Consider the following 17,327-nt stretch of genomic DNA (forward strand, 5'->3'; position numbering starts at 1 on the left):
GGGGGGGGGGGGGGGAACTGAGCCTGTCGCTGGGGGGGGGGCTGAGCCTGTCACTGGGGGGGGCTGAGCCTGTCGCTGGGGGTGGGCTGCCCCCAGTGTGACCGACACAGGGACCCTGCCTGAGTGTGCCGGGAGCCTGAGCCCGTCGCTGGGCGGGGGGGGGCCGACCCCATTGCGGGGGGGGGGGGCTGATTTCCCCCCGGGGGGGCGGCTCTGAACCCAGCAGCAGCATTTTCTGCCCTGCCCGGAGCGTGTCGCTCCCAGCCGGGCCCCCCCCGCGCCGGCAGAGGCGGGTCCGGGGGCGGGTCGGGGGGCGGGTCCATGTCCCCCCCCCTCATCCCGGGCCGCTCTCCCCGCCCCCCCGGGGGTTGGGCTTCCTGGGTCAGCGCCGCGGCTGCATCCGCGCCCGGCCCCGCTGCTGCTCCCGGCCCGGGCGGGGGGAGCCCGGGGGCCGCGCTGGGCTGGAGCCGGAGCCGGAGCCGGAGCCGCCCCGGGGCCGCCCCGGGGCCGCGCAGCGCCGAGCTCCGCCGGCGGGAGGGAGCTGCTGCGCCGGGGCCGGCAGGTGCGGGAGGGGCCGGGCCGGGGGGCGCTGCAGGGCGGGGGGAGGTGTGGGGGGCTGGAAGGGGGCGGGGGGAGGGCAGGAGAGGATGGGGGCAGTGCGGGGTGGATGGGCGCAGACCCCCATCCAGCCATGGGGCAGGAGCGGCAGGCATGGGGGTGACTAAGATCTGAACATCCCAGAGCCCCCCCCCGCCCTCCCAGAACCCCCCAATCCTGCACCCCCACCGCCCTGGGTGTCTGCAGCGGGGCCAGTGAGACACCAGGGGCTGTGGTATCCCCCTCCCTGACCCCTGGTCAGCCCCCCGGGCCCATCCTGCCCGGTATCCTGCCCCCTCCCTGACCCCTGGTCAGCCCCACAGGCCCATTCTGCCCGGTATCCTGCCCCCTCCCTGCCCCCCCAGTCAGCCCCACGGGCCCATCCCGCCCAGTGTCCTGCCCCCTCCGTGCCCCCCGGGTCAGGCCATGTCCCCCGGAGCAGGCCGGGGCTGGGTTCAAATCGTGGGACATTCCCGGTAGCAGATATTCTCCTGGTGCGTCGCACGCCCTGATCTCGCCTGTCCCCGTCCCCGAGCAGGATTTCTGATCCCCGGACCGGACGCACTCTCCCGGATGGAGCGAGGGGCAGAGCCGGGGGTCCCGGGTCCCCGGGGCGCTGAGGAGACCCCGAGAGACGCCCGCACAGGTGAGGAATCGCTTAAACCGGCTCAGAAATTCACCCCTGGCTTCCTGGGGTCTTTACATCCTGGGCAGTAACAGAAGGGGCTTTACAGGCCTTCCAGGGGCTGCCCCGGCCCCCGCCGCGTGTCGTGGTTTTACAACCTCCATTTTGTGTGTGTTCCTAGCGACTTGTAGAGTCTGTCTCCATCCCTGGATGCCTGCCGGTCTGTCCATCCATAGACCTCTGTGTCTGTCTGTCCCTGGATGCTGTTTCCAGGCCTAGAAGTGCTGGGATCAGGCCCCACAGACAGCCCAGGCTGGGGCCTGACTACATCCCCGCGTCCGCCTGTCCCACTTTCTAGGTCTTACTCTGTCCCTCTGCCCCCGCCAGCCCCGGGGCTGCGTCGGCTGCTGCTCAGAGCTTGCCCAGAAGCAGCCGAGAGAAACCAGCCTGGATGGGGTCAGCCTGCCGGCAGCTCTGAAACTCACTGCTCTGGTCACTTTCCCTTTGCCCCCTTGGGAGGCGCTGAGCAGCAGCAGAGGCCCCGGATCCATGTCTGCAGGCTCAGGAAGGCAGCACAGCGAGCTGTTTCAGACGCTAGCGGTGGAAACCTGCGTGGGTTCCTGGTTCAGGGTCCTCCCCGACCAGGCCCCGATTCCCCACGGCGAGGGGATAATTCCTGCTTTGATCTCTCTGGTTTGTTCCCTTTTCCAAGCAGGGACGGCTCGGGTCTGAATCCCTCTCTCTGTCCCACGGGGGCTCCAGGCGGTTCACAGACAGACCTGGGACCGAGCCGAGAACTTTACTTCACCAGAGAAGGGAAATACCCATCTCCCCTGGGACAACCACGAAATATGGAGAAAACGACTGCCCAGTAGGGAGTAAATGAGGACTGGAAACGCGGAGGCTGTGCAGAGCGCACGGCAGGGCCGTAAGCCCGGGGTTACCCTGTGGCTGTACAATAAACCCCCAAGCAGAATGAAAATACAGCTCAGCGGTTAATAAACCCTGCTGGGGGGTGGGGGTGATTTTCCGCCCCGCGATAACACTGACCACGATCCTTCCCCCGCAGGTGATGGGCCGGCAAGCAAGGCCGAGGAGGGGGATCCCCAGCCGGAAAGGCACGTGCAAGCGGGACCACTCAGGATCGTACCGGGACAGCCCCAGGAGAGTGATCCGCCCAGCCCGGGTGCCTGCGAGAGCCAGCGGGAAAACCCTCCTGGGGAGAGAGACGCAGACCCGGCTCCCCGCGGGGTGAGCGAGGGGCTGAACGAATCCACGATCCAGGCGGTGGGGATGCCCCGTGGCTCTGTCCTGGCTCCCCACGGGGCAGGCGAGGGGCTGAATGAATCCACGATCCAGGCAGTGGGGACGCCCCGCGGCTCTGTCCCAGCTCCCCACAGGGCAGGCGACGAGGGGATGAACGAATCCATGATCCGGGCGGTGGGGACGCCCCACAGCTCTGTCCCGGCTCCCCACGGGGCAGGCGAGGGGCTGAACGAATCCACGATCCGGGCGGTGGGGACGCCCCACAGCTCTGTCCCGGCTCCCCGCAGGGCAGGCGACGAGGGGATGAACGAATCCACGATCCAGGCGGCGGGGACGCCCCACAGCTCTGTCCCGGCTCCCCGCAGGGCAGGCGACGAGGGGATGAACGAATCCACGATCCAGGCGGCGGGGACGCCCCACAGCTCTGTCCCGGCTCCCTGCGGGGCAGACGAGGGACTGAACGAATCCACGATCCAGGCGGCGGGGACGGCCCGTGGCTCTGTCCCAGCTCCCCACGGGGCAGGTGAGGGGCTGAACGAATCCACGATCCGGGCGGTGGGGACGCCCCGTGGCTCTGTCCCGGCTCCCCACGGGGCAGGCGAGGGACTGAATGAATCCACAATCCGCGTGGCAGGGACGCCCCGTGGCTCTGTCCCGGCTCCCCAGCCGGGGATCGGCGCCCCAGCGAGAGCTCCCGGGCCCCTGGCCCCCGGACGGCAGTACGCCTGCCCCGAGTGCGGCCGGGCCTTCGGGCAGAGCTCCCACCTGACGCAGCACCTGCGCATCCACACGGGCGAGCGGCCCTACGTCTGCTCCGACTGCGGCCGGGCCTTCAGCGCCAGCTCCAACTTCCTGGCGCACCGGCGCACCCACACGGGCGAGAAGCCCTACGACTGCTCCGTGTGCGGGCGCAGCTTCCGCGCCAGCTCCACGCTGCAGCGGCACCGGCGCCTGCACACCGGCGAGCGCCCCTACCGCTGCGGGCACTGCGGCCGCACCTTCTCCCAGAGCTCCTCGCTGGCCAAGCACCGGCGCCTGCACACCGGCGAGCGGCCCTACCGCTGCGGGCAGTGCGGGGAGGCCTTCGCAGTGCAGTCGGGGCTGGCCGCCCACCGGAGCCGGCACACGGGCGAGCGCCCCTTCGCCTGCCCCGACTGCGGCAAGGGCTTCCGGCGCAGCTCCGACCTGGTGCAGCACCAGCGCGCCCACACCGGGGAGCGGCCCTTCCGCTGCGGCCAGTGCGGCGCCGGCTTCAACCTGGCCTCCACCCTGGTCAACCACCAGCGCAGCCACACCGGCGAGCGGCCCTACCGCTGCCAGCGCTGCGGGGCCAGCTTCGCCCGCAGCTCCACCCTGGCGCGCCACCGGCGGGGCCACGGGCCCGAGGGCGCCGGGCAGGGCGGGCGGCAGGAGGCAGAGCCCGCCCCCCAGCCGGGCCCCCTGAATCAGGGCTCCTGCCCCCCGCCCAAGCATGGCCCCCTGGGTCACAGCTCAGAGCCCCTCTCTGGCCAGGACACCCTCACCCAGCAGGGCCCCCTGGGTAACGGCTCAGAGCCCCTCTCTGGCCAGGATACCCTCACCCAGCAGGGCCCCCTGGGTCACAGCTCAGATCCTGCCCCCCAGCAGCCCCCCACGGATCATGGGTCTGATCCTACCTCCAACCAGGGTCTCCCGAGCCAGCCCCCCATGGGTCACAGGTCAGATCCTGCCCCCCAGCAGCCCCCCATGGGTCATGGGTCTGATCCTGCCTCCGACCAGGGTCTCCCCAGCCAGCCCCCTGTGGGTCACAGGTCAGATCCTGCCCCCCAGCAGAACCCCCTGAGTCAGGGCACCATAGATCAGGGCCCGGCCCCCCAGCCTGGCACTATGGGTCATGGGTCAGATCCTGCCCCCCAGCACGGCCCCCCAGCTCGGCCCCCCGCCCCCCAGCCGGGCGAGCGCCCCTACCCGTGCCTGGTGTGCGGGAAGCGGTTCTCCCGCAGCTCCAACCTGGTGGCCCACCAGCGGATCCACGCGGGCGACAAGCCGTTCCGGTGCCCGGAGTGCGGGCGCGGCTTCCTGCGGGGCTCCAACCTGCGGACGCACCGGCGGCTGCACACGGGCGAGCGTCCCTACCCCTGCCCCGAGTGCGGCAAGCGCTTCGGCGACACCTCTGTGCTGGTCAAGCACCAGCGCATCCACACGGGCGAGCGCCCCCACCGCTGCCCCGACTGCCCGCGCCGCTTCAGCCAGGCCTCGGACCTGGTGGCCCACCGGCGGGTGCACACGGGCGAGAAGCCCTACGTCTGCGCCGAGTGCGGGCGCGGCTTCAGCCGCAGCTCCAACCTGCTGACGCACCGGCGGCTGCACCGCGGCGAGCGCCCCTACCCCTGCCCCCAGTGCGGCAAGAGCTTCGGCCAGAGCTCCGACCTGCTGCAGCACCAGCGCACCCACACCGGCGAGCGCCCCTTCGCCTGCGCCCAGTGCGGCAAGGCCTTCAGCAAGGGCTCGACCCTCACCGGGCACCAGCGCATCCACACGGGCGAGCGGCCCTTCGCCTGCCCGGCCTGCTGCAAGCGCTTCCGCCACAGCTCCCACCTCACCGCCCACCTGCGGGTGCACGCCCGGGAGCGGCCGCTGTGAGCCGGAGAGATCCCCGGCCCTGCCCCCCGGTCCTACCCGACCGCCTGCCTCTGTGCAAGCCCGGGAGCGGCCGCTGTGAGCTGGAGACCCCGGCCCTGCCCCCTGGTCCTACCCGACCGCCCGCCTCTGTGCACGCCCGGGAGCGGCCGCTGTGAGCTGGAGACCCCGGCCCTGCCCCCTGGTCCTACCCGACCGCCCGCCTCTGTGCACGCCCGGGAGCGGCCGCTGTGCGCCGGAGAGATCCCCGGCCCTGCTCCCCGGTCCTACCCGACCGCCCGCCTCTGTGCACGCCCGGGAGCGGCCGCTGTGAGCCGGAGAGATCCCCGGCCCTACTCCCCGGCTCCCACCACACTACCCACCTCTATGCACGCCCGGGAGCAGCCGCTGTGAGCCGGAGACCCCCGGCCCTGCCCCCTGGTCCTACTGTGCACGCCCGGGAGCGGCCGCTGTGAGCCGGAGACCCCCGGCCCTGCGCCCCTGGTCCTACCCGACTGCCCACCTGTGGGTGCATGCCCGGGAGCGGCCGCTGTGAGCCGGAGACCCCCGGCCCTGCCCCCCGGTCCTACTGTGCACGCCCGGGAGCGGCCGCTGTGAGCCGGAAAGACCTCCGGCCCTGCCCCCTGGCTCCCACTGCACCACCCGCCTCTGTGCACGCCCGGGAGCGGCCGCTGTGAGCCGGAGACCCCCGGCCCTGCCCCCCTGGTCCTACTGTGCACGCCCGGGAGCGGCCGCCTCTGTGCACGCCCGGGAGCAGCCGCTGTGAACCAGAGAGATCCCCGGCTCCCACCACACTACTCACCTCTATGCACACCTGGGAGCAGCTGCTGTGAGCTGGGGGAGCCCTGGGGGGTGCCATGTACTGCCCCACAGCCACATCAGAGGGCGCATGCCCAGGAGAGGTAGCCCTGAGACACGGCCCCCCCCAGCTCTGTGAGGGGAGTGTGGGCTGGTGGGTTAGAGCCAGGGGCGGGAGGCTGGGAGCCAGGACTCCTGGGTTCTCTCCCCGGCTCTGTTTTACATTCTCCAATCCTGGCTCTTGGCACTGATTTCCCTGAGGACCTGACACCGGGGTTTGTCCCTGTGGGGGCTGCCCCCCAGTTTTGCCTTGGCTGTCTAGGGCTGCTTTTAGAGGTCATAGGCTCCAGGTGGAGGCGGACGCGGGCGCTACAGGCCCAGGGCAGGGCCCTGCTCCCAGAGTCAGGGTATTACGGCAGAGTCTCAGCTTGCATTTAACAAATGCTGTCAGCTCTCTTGGATGTGGAGAAATGCACCAAAACGTGACTCTGCCGCCTGCCTGAGTGTGCCGAGAGCCTGAACCCGGTGCCGCGAGGGGGCGGCTGCCCTGAGTGTGCCGAGAGCCCGAACCCGGTGCCGCGAGGGGGCGGCTGCCCTGAGTGAGCCGAGAGCCTGAACCCGGTGCCGCGAGGGGCGGCTGCCCTGAGTGTGCCGAGAGCCTGAACCCGGTGCCGCGAGGGGGCGGCTGCCCTGAGTGTGCCGAGAGCCTGAACCCGGTGCCGCGAGGGGGCGGCTGCCCTGAGTGTGCCGAGAGCCTGAACCCGGTGCCGCGAGGGGGCGGAGCCTGAACCCGGTGCCGCGAGGGGGCGGCTGTCCTGAGTGTGCCGAGAGCCTGAACCCGGTGCCGCGAGGGGGCGGAGCCTGAACCCGGTGCCGCGAGGGGGCGGAGCCTGAACCCGGTGCCGCGAGGGGGCGGCTGTCCTGAGTGTGCCAGACGCAGTGACACTGCTTGAGTCTGCACAGAGTCTGTGCCTGTCCCAGCGAGGGGGGGGGGGATCTCCTGCCCCACTGCTTGGGGCACCCAGCGGACGGGGAAGTGGCAGGAACACACGGCTTCCCTGTTCCCCTTGGGTGACGCGGGGGAGGTCCCGGGGTGTGGGGCGGGGGCCGGTCAGCGCTCGGCTGTGCCCAATGATTCACAGAGAGCGGCTGAGTGTGCACAGGCCCCTGTGTGGCGATTCGGGCCCAGCCCCACGGCGGCTCGTTCCCCACCGGGGAGTCCACGCAAAGGGGGTTTCCAGCGGGGGGGGGGGGGGGATTCTGTTGATTTCCGCCCTTGTGTAAATAAATGTGATGTGCAGAATTCAGCTCCGGAGTCCGGACTCCTGACTGGTGAACATGGAGCCTGCCTGGGGCAGGGGCCTGTCCCCTCTAGGGGCGCCGGCTCCCTTCCAGCCCCAGGGCAGGGACTGGCTGGCTCAGGGGGGCAGGGAACGAGGCAGGGGCCTGTCCCCTCTAGGGGCGCCGGCTCCCTTCCAGCCCCAGGGCAGGGACTGGCTGGCTCAGGGGGCAGGGAATGGGGCAGGGGCCTGTCCCCTGTGGGGTGCCGGCTCCCATCCGGCCCCAAGATGGGGACTGGCTGGCTCAGGGGGGCAGGGAAAGGGGCTGGGGGCCTGTCCCCTGCAGGGCGCTGGCTCTGATCCGGGCCCCAGGACGGGGACTGGCTGGCTCAGGGGGGCGGGGAAGGGGGTCGGGGGCCTGTCCCCTGTGGGGTGCTGGTTCTGTGAATCCGCCAGCCACTTGGGTTTTGCTGCTGGGACATGTTTTGCCGCCAAGCCCTGGCGCTGGGGTGAGGCACCGACGCGGGTGACGATTACAAACAGTTCTTTATGATCCATATTGCAGCAATGCCCTGGCCTCGGGTGCTCGGAGCTGTACAGCAGCAAAGGAAAGGGGCGATTTCCCATTAGCCCTTAGTTCCCTGCCTTGGCGTGCGGCCCTGAACGGGACAGCGCGGGGGGCGCGGAGGTGAGCCAGTGAACCCGGGGGCAGCGGAGTTGGAGAGCAGAAATCAATTGGCAATCAGTGGGACCCCCAGGTTCTCAAGGGCCAGACGACGTTTCTGAATCAAGTCACGTGTCCAGCCATGGGACGCGATCTGCAAGGAACCCAGGCGTCCGCGTGGAAAATCCGGCCTGGGAGAAAAACAAGGGAATGAGCGAAAATGACGGGGGGTGGAGGGAAACCTGCTGATGTTGGTAAAGGCATTAGCTAGGGGAAAGGCGGGGGTCACCCCCCCCCCCCCAGAAACCCCACTGGGGGGCGGAGGGCAGACTGGCGGTACTGGGAGCTGGGGAAGTCGGCTGGAGTACTTGCTGTGGCCACGGGGGGGGGCGGGCGGATCTGCTCCCCAGAAATCCCAGGTGCGGAGTGGGGGCTGTGTAGGGGGGCAGGGGGTCGCTGCACTTACCGGACCCACGGGATCATCTGTCTTCGGGCACCTCTTCCTCTGGGGGAGGAGAAGGGGGCAGGTAGTCAGTGCATGGGGAGGGGGGGTGTCCCCCCCAGCCCGGTGGCAAGGGGGTTTGCGGGGGGTATGCCCCAATGGGGAAGGGGGCACAGGGAGCTCCCAGGGGCATGTCTCCCATGGGGAAGGGAGTGCGTGGGGGTGGGACAGGAAGACCTGGAGTGGAGCCCCAGGGGGAGGGGGCCCCAGGAGGTGTATCCCTGACAGGGAGGGGACAGGGGGAATGGGGGGGCTCCTGGAGGGGGGATCCCTGTGGGGAAGGGAGCCTGGAGGCATACCCCCTTGGGGAGGGGCAGGGAGGAGGTCCTGGGGGCAGGGCAGGGGGCTCCTGGATGGGGTTTCCCTGGGGGGGAGACCCCAGGGCATATCCCCCCAGGACCCCACTCCCTGTATAAAGGGGGCGCCAGGGGGGTCTCTCACCTGAGACCAGGCCCAGTCTGGACTGTCCCAGCGTCAGCCAGCTGCAAAGACACAAGCGGTGGGTGAGTTCGGGAGACGAGTTGTGACCGTTCTCAGCCCAGCTGATACCCCCCCCCCAGCCGGCGCCCGAGCCCCCGTCCTGCCCCACTCTTACCTCGTCTCCTCCACAGCAGCAGCACCCCCGCCAGGCCGGCCAGGCCCCCCAGCACCGCCAGAGTCACCCCGGCCACGGTCTTGGGGGAGACGCCCCCTCTGTCCGACCGGCTCCTGGGGGCTGGGACAGAGCCATGGGGAGAACGGTTAGAAATGGGGGTGGGAGGCTCCTGGCAGCGGGGGGCTGGCAGGGCAGTGGGGGGAAGGGGGCAGTGGGGGGATCCAGTGACAGGGCAGTGGGGGAAGGGGGCAGTGGGGGGTCTCTGGGGGGATCCTGGTGGCAGGGCAGTGGGGGGAAGGAGGTGCTGGGGGGGTTCTGGGGGGATCCCGGTGACAGGGCAGTGCGGGGAAGGGGTGCTGGAGGGTCTCTGGGGGGATCCCAAGTGCAAGGGCAGTGGGGGAAGGAGCACTGGGGGGATCCTGGTGGTAGGGCAGTGAGGGAAGGGGGTGCTGGGGGGGATCTGGGGGGATCCCGGTGGCAGGCAGTGGGGGGAAGGAGGCGCTGGGGGGATCTGGGGGGATCCTGGTGGCAGGGCAGTGCGGGGAAGGGGTGCTGGAGGGTCTCTGGGGGGATCCCAGTGGCAGGGCAGTGGGGGGAAGGGAGCACAGGGGGGGATCCTGGTGGTAGGCAGTGAGGGGAAGGGGGTGCTGGGGGGAATCTGGGGGGATCCCGGTGGCAGGGCAGTGGGGGGAAGGAGGCGCTGGGGGGCTCTGGGGGATCCCAGTGGCAGGGCAGTGGGGGGGAAGGGGATCTGGGGGGATCCTGGTGGCAGGGCAGTGGGGGGAAGGGGTGCTGGAGGGTCTCTGGGGGATCCCAGTGGCAGGGCAGTGGGGGGAAGGGAGCACTGGGGGGGATCCTGGTGGTAGGGTAGTGAGGGGAAGGAGGTGCTGGGGGGGATCTGGGGGATCCCGGTGGCAGGACAGTGGGGGGAAGGAGCTCTGGGGGGATCCCAGTGGCAGGGCAGTGGGTGGAAGGGGGTGCTGGGGGGGCACGGGGGGGATCCCGGTGGCAGGGCAGTTGGGGGAAGGAGGCGCTGGGGGGGCTCTGGGGGATCCCGGTGGCAGGGCAGTGGGGGGAAGGAGGCGCTGGGGGGATCTGGGGGGATCCCGGTGGCAGGGCAGTGGGGGGAAGGAGGCGCTGGGGGCTCTGGGGGGATCCGGTGGCAGGGGCAGTGGGGGGAAGGGGGTGCTGGCGGGGCACGGGGGGGATCCCGGTGGCAGGGCAGTGGGGGGAAGGGGCGCTGAGGGGGCACGGGGGGGATCCCGGTGGCAGGGCAGTGGGGGGAAGGAGGCGCTGGGAGGGCTCTGGGGGGAAACCGGTGGCAGGGCAGTGGGGGGAAGGGGGCACTGGGGGGCTCTGGGGGATCCCGGTGGCAGGGCAGTGGGGGGAAGGGGACACTGGGGGGACTCTGGGGGGGCTCTGGGGGGATCCCGGTGGCAGGCAGTGGGGGGGAAGGGGGCACTGGGGGGGCTCTGGGGGGATCCCGGTGACAGAGCAGTGGGGGGAAGGGGTGCTGGGGGGGCTCTGGGGGATCCCGGTGGCAGGGCAGTGGGGGGAAGGGGGCACTGGGGGGCTCTGGGGGATCCCGGTGACAGAGCAGTGGGGGGAAGGGGTGCTGGGGGGGCTCTGGGGGGATCCCGGTGGCAGGGCAGTGGGGGGAAGGGGCGCTGGGGGTCTCTGGGGGGATCCAGTGGCAGGGCAGTGGGGGGAAGGGGGTTCTGGGGGGGCTCTGGGGGGATCCCGGTGGCAGGGCAGTGGGGGGAAGGGGCACTGGGGGGGCTCTGGGGGGATCCGGTGACAGAGCAGTGGGGGGAAGGGGTGCTGGGGGGGCTCTGGGGGGATCCTGGTGGCAGGGCAGTGGGGGGAAGGAGGTGCTGGGGGGCTCTGGGGGGATCCCGGTGGCAGGGCAGTGGGGGGAAGGGGGCGCTGGGGGTCTCTGGGGGATCCCAGTGGCAGGGCAGTGGGGGGAAGGAGGCGCTGGAGGGTCTCTGGGGGATTCCGGTGACAGGGCAGTGGGGGAAGGGGGTGCTTGGGGGGCTCTGGGGGATCCCGGTGGCAGGGCAGTGGGGGAAGAGGGCACTGGGGGGTCTCTGGGGGGATCCCGGTGGCAGGGCAGTGGTGGAAGGGGGCACTGGGGGGTCTCTGGGGGGATCCCGGTGGCAGGGCAGTGGGGAGAAGGGGGTACGGGGGGGATCCTGGTGGTAGGGCAGTGGTGGGAAGGGGCACTGGGGGGGGCTCTGGGAGGATCCCAGTGGCAGGGCAGTGGTGGGAAGGGGGCACTGGGGGTTTCTGGGGGGATCCCGGTGGCAGGGCAGTGGGGGAAGGGGGCACTGGGGGGGCTCTGGGGGGATCCTGGTGACAGGGCAGTGGGGGAAGGGACGCTGGGGGGCTCTGGGGGGATCCCGGTGGCAGGGCAGTGGGGGGAAGAGGTGCTGGGGGGGCTCTGGGGGGATCCCAGTGGCAGGGCAGTGGGGGGAAGGGGGTGCTGGGGGGGGCTCTGGGGGATCCCAGTGGCAGGGCAGTGGTGGGAAGGGGGTGCTGGGGGGCTCTGGGGGGATCCCGGTGGCAGGGTAGTGGGGGGAAGGGGGCAGTGGGGGGGCTCTGGGGGGATCCCGGTGACAGGGCAGTGGTGGGAAGGGGGTGCTGGGGGGCTCTGGGGGGATCCCGGTGGCAGGGTGGTGGGGGGAAGGGGGCAGTGGGGGGCTCTGGGGGGATCCCGGTGACAGGGCAGTGGTGGGAAGGGGGCAGTGGGGGGCTCTGGGGGGATCCCGGTGGCAGGGTAGTGGGGGGAAGGGGGCAGTGGGGGGCTCTGGGGGGATCCCAGTGACAGGGTAGTGGTGGGAAGGGGGCGCTGGAGGGTCTCTGGGGGGATCCCGGTGGCAGGGCAGTGGGGGGAAGGGGGTGCTGGGGGGATCCCGGTGACAGGGCAGTGGGGGGAAGGGGGCTCTGGGGGGATCCCGGTGGCAGGGCAGTGGGAGGAAGGGGGCACTGGGGGGCTCTGGGGGATCCCGGTGGCAGGGCAGTGGGGGGAAGGGGCGCTGGAGGGGCTCGGGGGGATCCCGGTGGCAGGGCAGTGGGAGGAATGGGCACTGGGGGGCTCTGGGGGATCCCGGTGACAGGGCAGTGGGGGGAAGGGGCGCTGGAGGGGCTCTGGGGGGATCCCGGTGCAGGGGCAGTGGGGGGAAGGGGGCACTGGGGGGCTCTGGGGGATCCCGGTGGCAGGGCAGTGGGGGGAAGGGGGCACTGGGGGGGCTCTGGGGGGATCCCGGTGCAGGGCAGTGGGGGGAAGGGGGCACTGGGGGGGTTCTGGGGAGATCCCGGTGCAGGGCAGTGGTGGGAAGGGGGTGCTGGGGGGCACTTACCCCACGCAGTCTCCAGTGGCGTCTCCAGGTCCCCGTGCCTGGCCTGGCACCGCACCCCCTGGGCCTCTGCCTCGGGCACCCCCAGGCGGCTCTGGCGCTGGTAGGTCCCGTCCCCGCTGGCAGCCCCGTGCCCCGCCTCAGCCCCCGGCAGCGTCGCGTTCCCCCGCAGCCAGGACACCTCGATGTCCCGCGTGGGGAACCCCCAGGCCTGGCACCCCAGAGTCAGCCAGCCCGGGCGCCCGGGGGTTGGGCGGGACCAGGCCTGCAGCTGGGGGGCGGCTGGGGGGGAAAGATAGTGTGAGCCCAGCCCCCCATGTGTGGGGTCACCCATCCCCCTTTCCTTGGAATCACCACAGCCCCTGATCTGTGGGCTCATCCAACCCGAGGTCGCCCCTCCTCCAAACCATGGAGTCACCCCTCCTCCCGGCCCCCCTAATCCATGGGGCGATGACCCCTGCTCAGGTAGGCCTGTTCCATGGGGTGAGTGCCCCACCCCTAGTCCCGTTCCATGGGGTGACCCCTGCCCAGGCCCCGTTCCATGGGGTGAGTGCCCCACCCCTAGCCCCGTTCCATGGGGTGACCCCTGCCCAGGCCCCGTTCCATGGGGTCACTGCCCCCCCAGACCCCGTTCCATGGGGTGACCCCTGCCCAGGCCCCGTTCCATGGGGTGACTGCCCCCCCCAGACCCTGTTCCATGGGGTGACCCCTGCCCAGGCCCCCTTCCTCTGGGGTGACGCCCCCCGGTCCTCACCTGCCCTCCTGGCCCAGGCGCGCCGGCTGTGCAGGAATCGAGCCAAGCCACTCCAGGCAGGTGTCCCCCAGGTAGTGGTGCAGCCGCTCCCCGAACTCGGGCTGGGCGTCCCAGCGGCGCCGCGTGGCCTCGGCCCAGGACAGAGCCGCCAGCCAGCGCCGGTTCCCCCGGTCGAACATCACCAGGTCCTGCCCGTCGTAGCCAAACTGGTACCAGCCGCGAACCACCCCCCCGGGCTCCTGCTCGCAGCCCAACGCCCACTGCAGCGTGTGGTGGCCTGGGGACGGAGCCACGCGTCAGGCCACAGGCCACGGGGGGCTCGGGGGAGCATGGGGCACAGGGTCAGGCCACGGGCCGCAGGGGTCTGGGGGGGGGCATGGGGCCACAGGGTCAGGCCATGGGCCACGGGGGGTTCTGGGGGGCATGGGGCCACAGGGTCAGACCACAGACCATGGGGGGAGCCACGCACCAGGCCATGGGGGGATCTCGGGGGGGTCAGGGTGCTGGGGGATCGGGGGGCTCAGGGCCAGTGGGTCAGGATGCTATGGGGTCGGGGGGGCAGAGCTGGGGGGCTCAGGGCACTCGGGGCCAGGGGGAGGATCAGGGTGCTGGGGGGCTCAGGGCTGGGAGGTCATGGTGCTGAGGGTCTGGGAGGGGCAGAGCTGGGGGGCTCAGGGCACTCGGGGCCCAGGGAGAGGATCAGGGCGCTGGGGGGCCTGGATGCTGGGGGGTCAGGGGCTCAGGGCACGGGGGGCCGGAGAGGAGGGTCAGGATGCTGGGGGGTTGGGGGGGCTCAGGGCTGGTGGGGGTCAGAGGGCTGGGGAGTCGTGGTGCTCAGGGCTGGAGGGTCAGGGTGCTGGGGTCGGGGGGGCAGAGCTGGGGGGCTCAGGGCGGGAGGTCATGGCACTGGGGCGCCGGGATGCTGGGGGTCGGGGGGCTCAGGGCTGGAGGGTCAGGGCACTGGGGGTCGGGGGGGCAGAGCTGGGGGCTCAGGGCCGGGAGGTCATGGCGCTGGGGGGCCAGGATGCTGGGGGTCGGGGGGCTCAGGGCTGGAGGGTCAGGGCGCTGGGGCTGGGAGGGCAGAGCTGGGGGGCTCAGGGCCGGGAGGTCATGGCGCTGGGGGGCCAGGATGCTGGGGGTCGGGGGGCTCAGGGCTGGAGGGTCAGGACGCTGGGGGTCGGGGGGGCAGAGCTGGGGGGCTCAGGGCCAGGAGGTCATAGTGTTGGGGGGCCGGGATGCTGGGGGTCAGGGGGCTCAGGGCTGGAGGGTCAGGGCGCTGGGGGTTGGGGGGGCAGAGCTGGGGGCTCAGGGCCGGGAGGTCATGGCACTGGGGGGCCGGGATGCTGGGGTCGGGGGGCTCAGGGCTGGAGGGTCAGGGCGCTGGGGGTTGGGGGGGGCAGAGCTGGGGGGCTCAGGGCCGGGAGGTCATGCGCTGGGGGGCCGGGATGCTGGGGGTCGGGGGGCTCAGGGCTGGAGGGTCAGGGCGCTGGGGGTTGGGGGGGCTGAGCTGGGGGGCTCAGGGCCGGGAGGGTCATGGCACTGGGGGGCCGGGATGCTGGGGGTCGGGGGGCTCAGGGCACAGGGGGTCAGGGGTCGCTCACCCTGCGTCTGGTTGCTTCTCTGTTTGAGGATCTCCACGTTGCGACGGAACCAGTCCTCCTTGGCGGCCCGCGAGGCGCCCCCCTGGCGCCAGTACTCGGGGCCCAGCCCCTCGCGCACCCAGGGCTGGGCGGGCACCTTGGCGCGGGTGGCGCGGTCGTAGCCGTCGATGGGGGCCCCCGTCCAGCAGCCCGGCCGCCCCGAACTCCAGCAGCCCCGAGGCGTCATAGGTGCCCACGTAGTGGTAGGCCAGGGAGTGGGGCCCGCTGGAGGCTGCGCCCGCGGCGGGAGAGGGGGTGAGTTCGGGGAGGGACACAACCGCCCCCCGCACGGTGCCCCCCACCTGCCCCCTCCAGCACAGCACCCCCTGCTGAGTCCCCCGCCCCGCTCCCTGCAGCACAGGCCCTGGCAGCGCCCTGGGCACCGAGGCAGCCCGGATTTCTGCTGGGGTGAGGGTGCCCCCAGCCCCCCCTCCCTGGAGCTCTCCCTCTCCTCACACCCCACTGCCTCCGGCCCTGACCCCCCGAGTGCCCGGCCGTTCACCCCCCTGACCCACCTGGCTCAGCCAGGCCGAGTAGGGGCCACAGCGCCAGCAACACCAGCAGCAGGGGTTTCCGGGGCCCCTCCCCACGGCAGCGATCAGGGACCCAGGCGTCCGGAGCAGGGTGGGGCAGGAGCCCCCAGCCGGGCGGGGGGATGTGGTGGGGGTGCGTGTCCAGGTAGGGGAAGCTCGGCCCAGCAGGACCCAGCCGAGGTGCAGGTGCGGAGAGTGAAAATGAAAGTGGGTGACGGGCAGGGGAGGAGACTTGGTAGCTCTGATCATTAACCTGCTTGGGACCCAGGTCGGCTGCAGGGCCAGTGGGGGTCCCTGGGAGCTGCAGGGGGCGGTGGGGGCAGCAGGGGGCTCTCCCCGGGCAGTCAGGGCTCCCCATGGCCCCAGGGCAGCGCTAGGGGCTGTACTGCAGGGGGCGGGGCGGGGGCAGCAGGGGGCTCTCCCCGGGCAGTCAGGGCTCCCCATTCGCCCCAGGGCGGCGCTAGGGGCTGGGCTGCAGGAGCGGGGCGGGATATGACGAAGTGGGGGTTTATTCATCTTGTTATGTTGCATGGAGTCTTACTGTCCTATACTAATACTGTGTGTGCCTCAGTTTCCCTTTGTGCTGCACCAATCCTTGGTGGGAATTGGGGGTGTGATTTTGCTGAGGCCCTGGGGCAGGTGGGCCCAGCTGTTGCACCTGTGTAACTTGAGAGCCAGGAGGGGGGTGTGACCAGGTGACACCTTTTGCCCCGTGGGGGATTTTCTTGTTTTCCAATGGTTTGCATGCTGAGGGGGTGGGACTCAGTTTCCCTGGGTGTCCCAGCCGGTCCTGGCCAGTGGGAGGACAATGGGCTGTGGGGAAAGGACCCCGGTGACCTGACCAGCCGGTTCCAGCCAGAGGGGCCAGAGGACAGAAGAGGGGAGAGGGGGCCCAGTGACCCTGTTTCCCTGGAGAGAAGACAATGGACAGAGGCGGGCCTGGGGCCGGGGATCTCAGATGCCGAGCTGGGAGCAGGGGGGCTCTGGGCTGGAGAGGGGAGCAGGCAGAGCCCCCCTGGATGCAGGGAGACTGGGATGTGCTGGGCTGAGGGAGGCCAGTCCTCAGGGTCAGAGAGTTTCCTGTGCTGGGTTCAACGCTCAATAAACCTCCTGTGTGACGCTGGCTGAGAGTCGCTCTAGGCTAGAGAACAGGGCGGGGGGGGGGCATCGTCCCTTCGGGGGTGAAGGCCCGGGGGGTCCAGAGCGAGGGGACTCCCTGAGGGGGCCCCCCACGGCAGAGACAGACGTGCGAAGGCTCTGAGAGGTGCAGCTCCAGGTGGAGGGGCCTGACCCCGGGAGAGAGGGGACCCCTGAGAAGGGCTGTCACACTGAAAGGGGCACCCCCCACGGACCGCACGGGGCCAAGAGTGGGCACGATCTGTGAGTCCGTGACACCCGGGAAGACAGACAAAGAGGAGAGGAGGGTCAAAGAGGGGTGTCTGAGGTCCAGGCACTGAAGTCTGGCAGTCTGCGTGGGGGGACTGGAGGAGCGGGGAGTCCAGGGCGTCTGGCCCAGGACTCCCCAAGACGGACTTGGCTGAAAGTCACTGATTTCTGTGCTAACAGGCTCTGCCCTAGGCCGTGTTCCTGTCACCTGATAAACCTTCTGTGTCCCCGGCTGGCTGAGAGTCACGTCTGGCTGCGAAGTGGGGGTGCAGGACCCTCTGGCTGCCCCAGGACCCCGCCTGGGCGGACTCGCTGTGGGAAGGGCACGGAGGGGCAGATGCTGAATGCTCCCAGGAGAGACCCAGGAGGTGAAGCCATGTGAGCTTCTTGCCCCTGAAGACAGTCTGCTCCGAGGGAGAGGAGGCTCCCCAAAGTCCTGACTGGCTTTGTGGGGAGCAGTTCCAGAGCATCGCCCGGGGACTCTGGGACAAAGGGGCAGCAGGGGGCTCTCCCCGGGCAGTCAGGGCTCCCCAGGGCGGCGCTAGGGGCTGTACTGCAGGGGGCGGGGCGGGGCAGCAGGGGGCTCTCCCCGGGCAGTCAGGGCTCCCCATGGCCCCAGGGCGGCGCTAGGGGCTGGGCTGCAGGGGGCGGGGCGGGGGCAGCAGGGGCTCTCCCCGGGCAGTCAGGGCTCCCCAGGGCGGCGCTAGGG

The 17,327-nt window shown here is 71.1% G+C and overlaps 1 protein-coding gene and 1 pseudogene across 1 annotated transcript; one reads left to right on the top strand and one right to left on the bottom strand.

The window, feature by feature from the left end:
• The first annotated feature begins 299 nt into the window (after positions 1-299).
• On the top strand, positions 300-7,381 carry LOC135974877 (zinc finger protein 316-like). Its single transcript, XM_065564005.1, has 3 exons — positions 300-562; positions 1,136-1,243; positions 2,292-7,381. Exons 1-3 carry the CDS (start codon positions 322-324, stop codon positions 5,108-5,110), a joined length of 3,168 nt encoding a protein of 1,055 aa, XP_065420077.1. The 5' UTR covers positions 300-321; the 3' UTR covers positions 5,111-7,381.
• Positions 7,382-7,714: 333 nt separating this feature from the next.
• Positions 7,715-17,327, bottom strand: part of LOC135974830 (class I histocompatibility antigen, F10 alpha chain-like) — a 15,929-nt pseudogene continuing 6,316 nt past the window's right edge.

This window comes from Chrysemys picta, chromosome 12, assembly GCF_011386835.1.
Source record: "Chrysemys picta bellii isolate R12L10 chromosome 12, ASM1138683v2, whole genome shotgun sequence".
NCBI lineage: Eukaryota > Metazoa > Chordata > Testudines > Emydidae > Chrysemys > Chrysemys picta.

Coding starts and splice junctions, on each gene's coding strand:
- LOC135974877 (XM_065564005.1), top strand. CDS start 322: ATGTCCCCCCCCCTCATCCCGGGCCGCTCTCCCCGCCCCCCCGGGGGT. Junction 563..1,135: donor TGCTGCGCCGGGGCCGGCAG/GTGCGGGAGGGG, acceptor GTCCCCGAGCAG/GATTTCTGATCCCCGGACCG. Junction 1,244..2,291: donor CCCGAGAGACGCCCGCACAG/GTGAGGAATCGC, acceptor CTTCCCCCGCAG/GTGATGGGCCGGCAAGCAAG.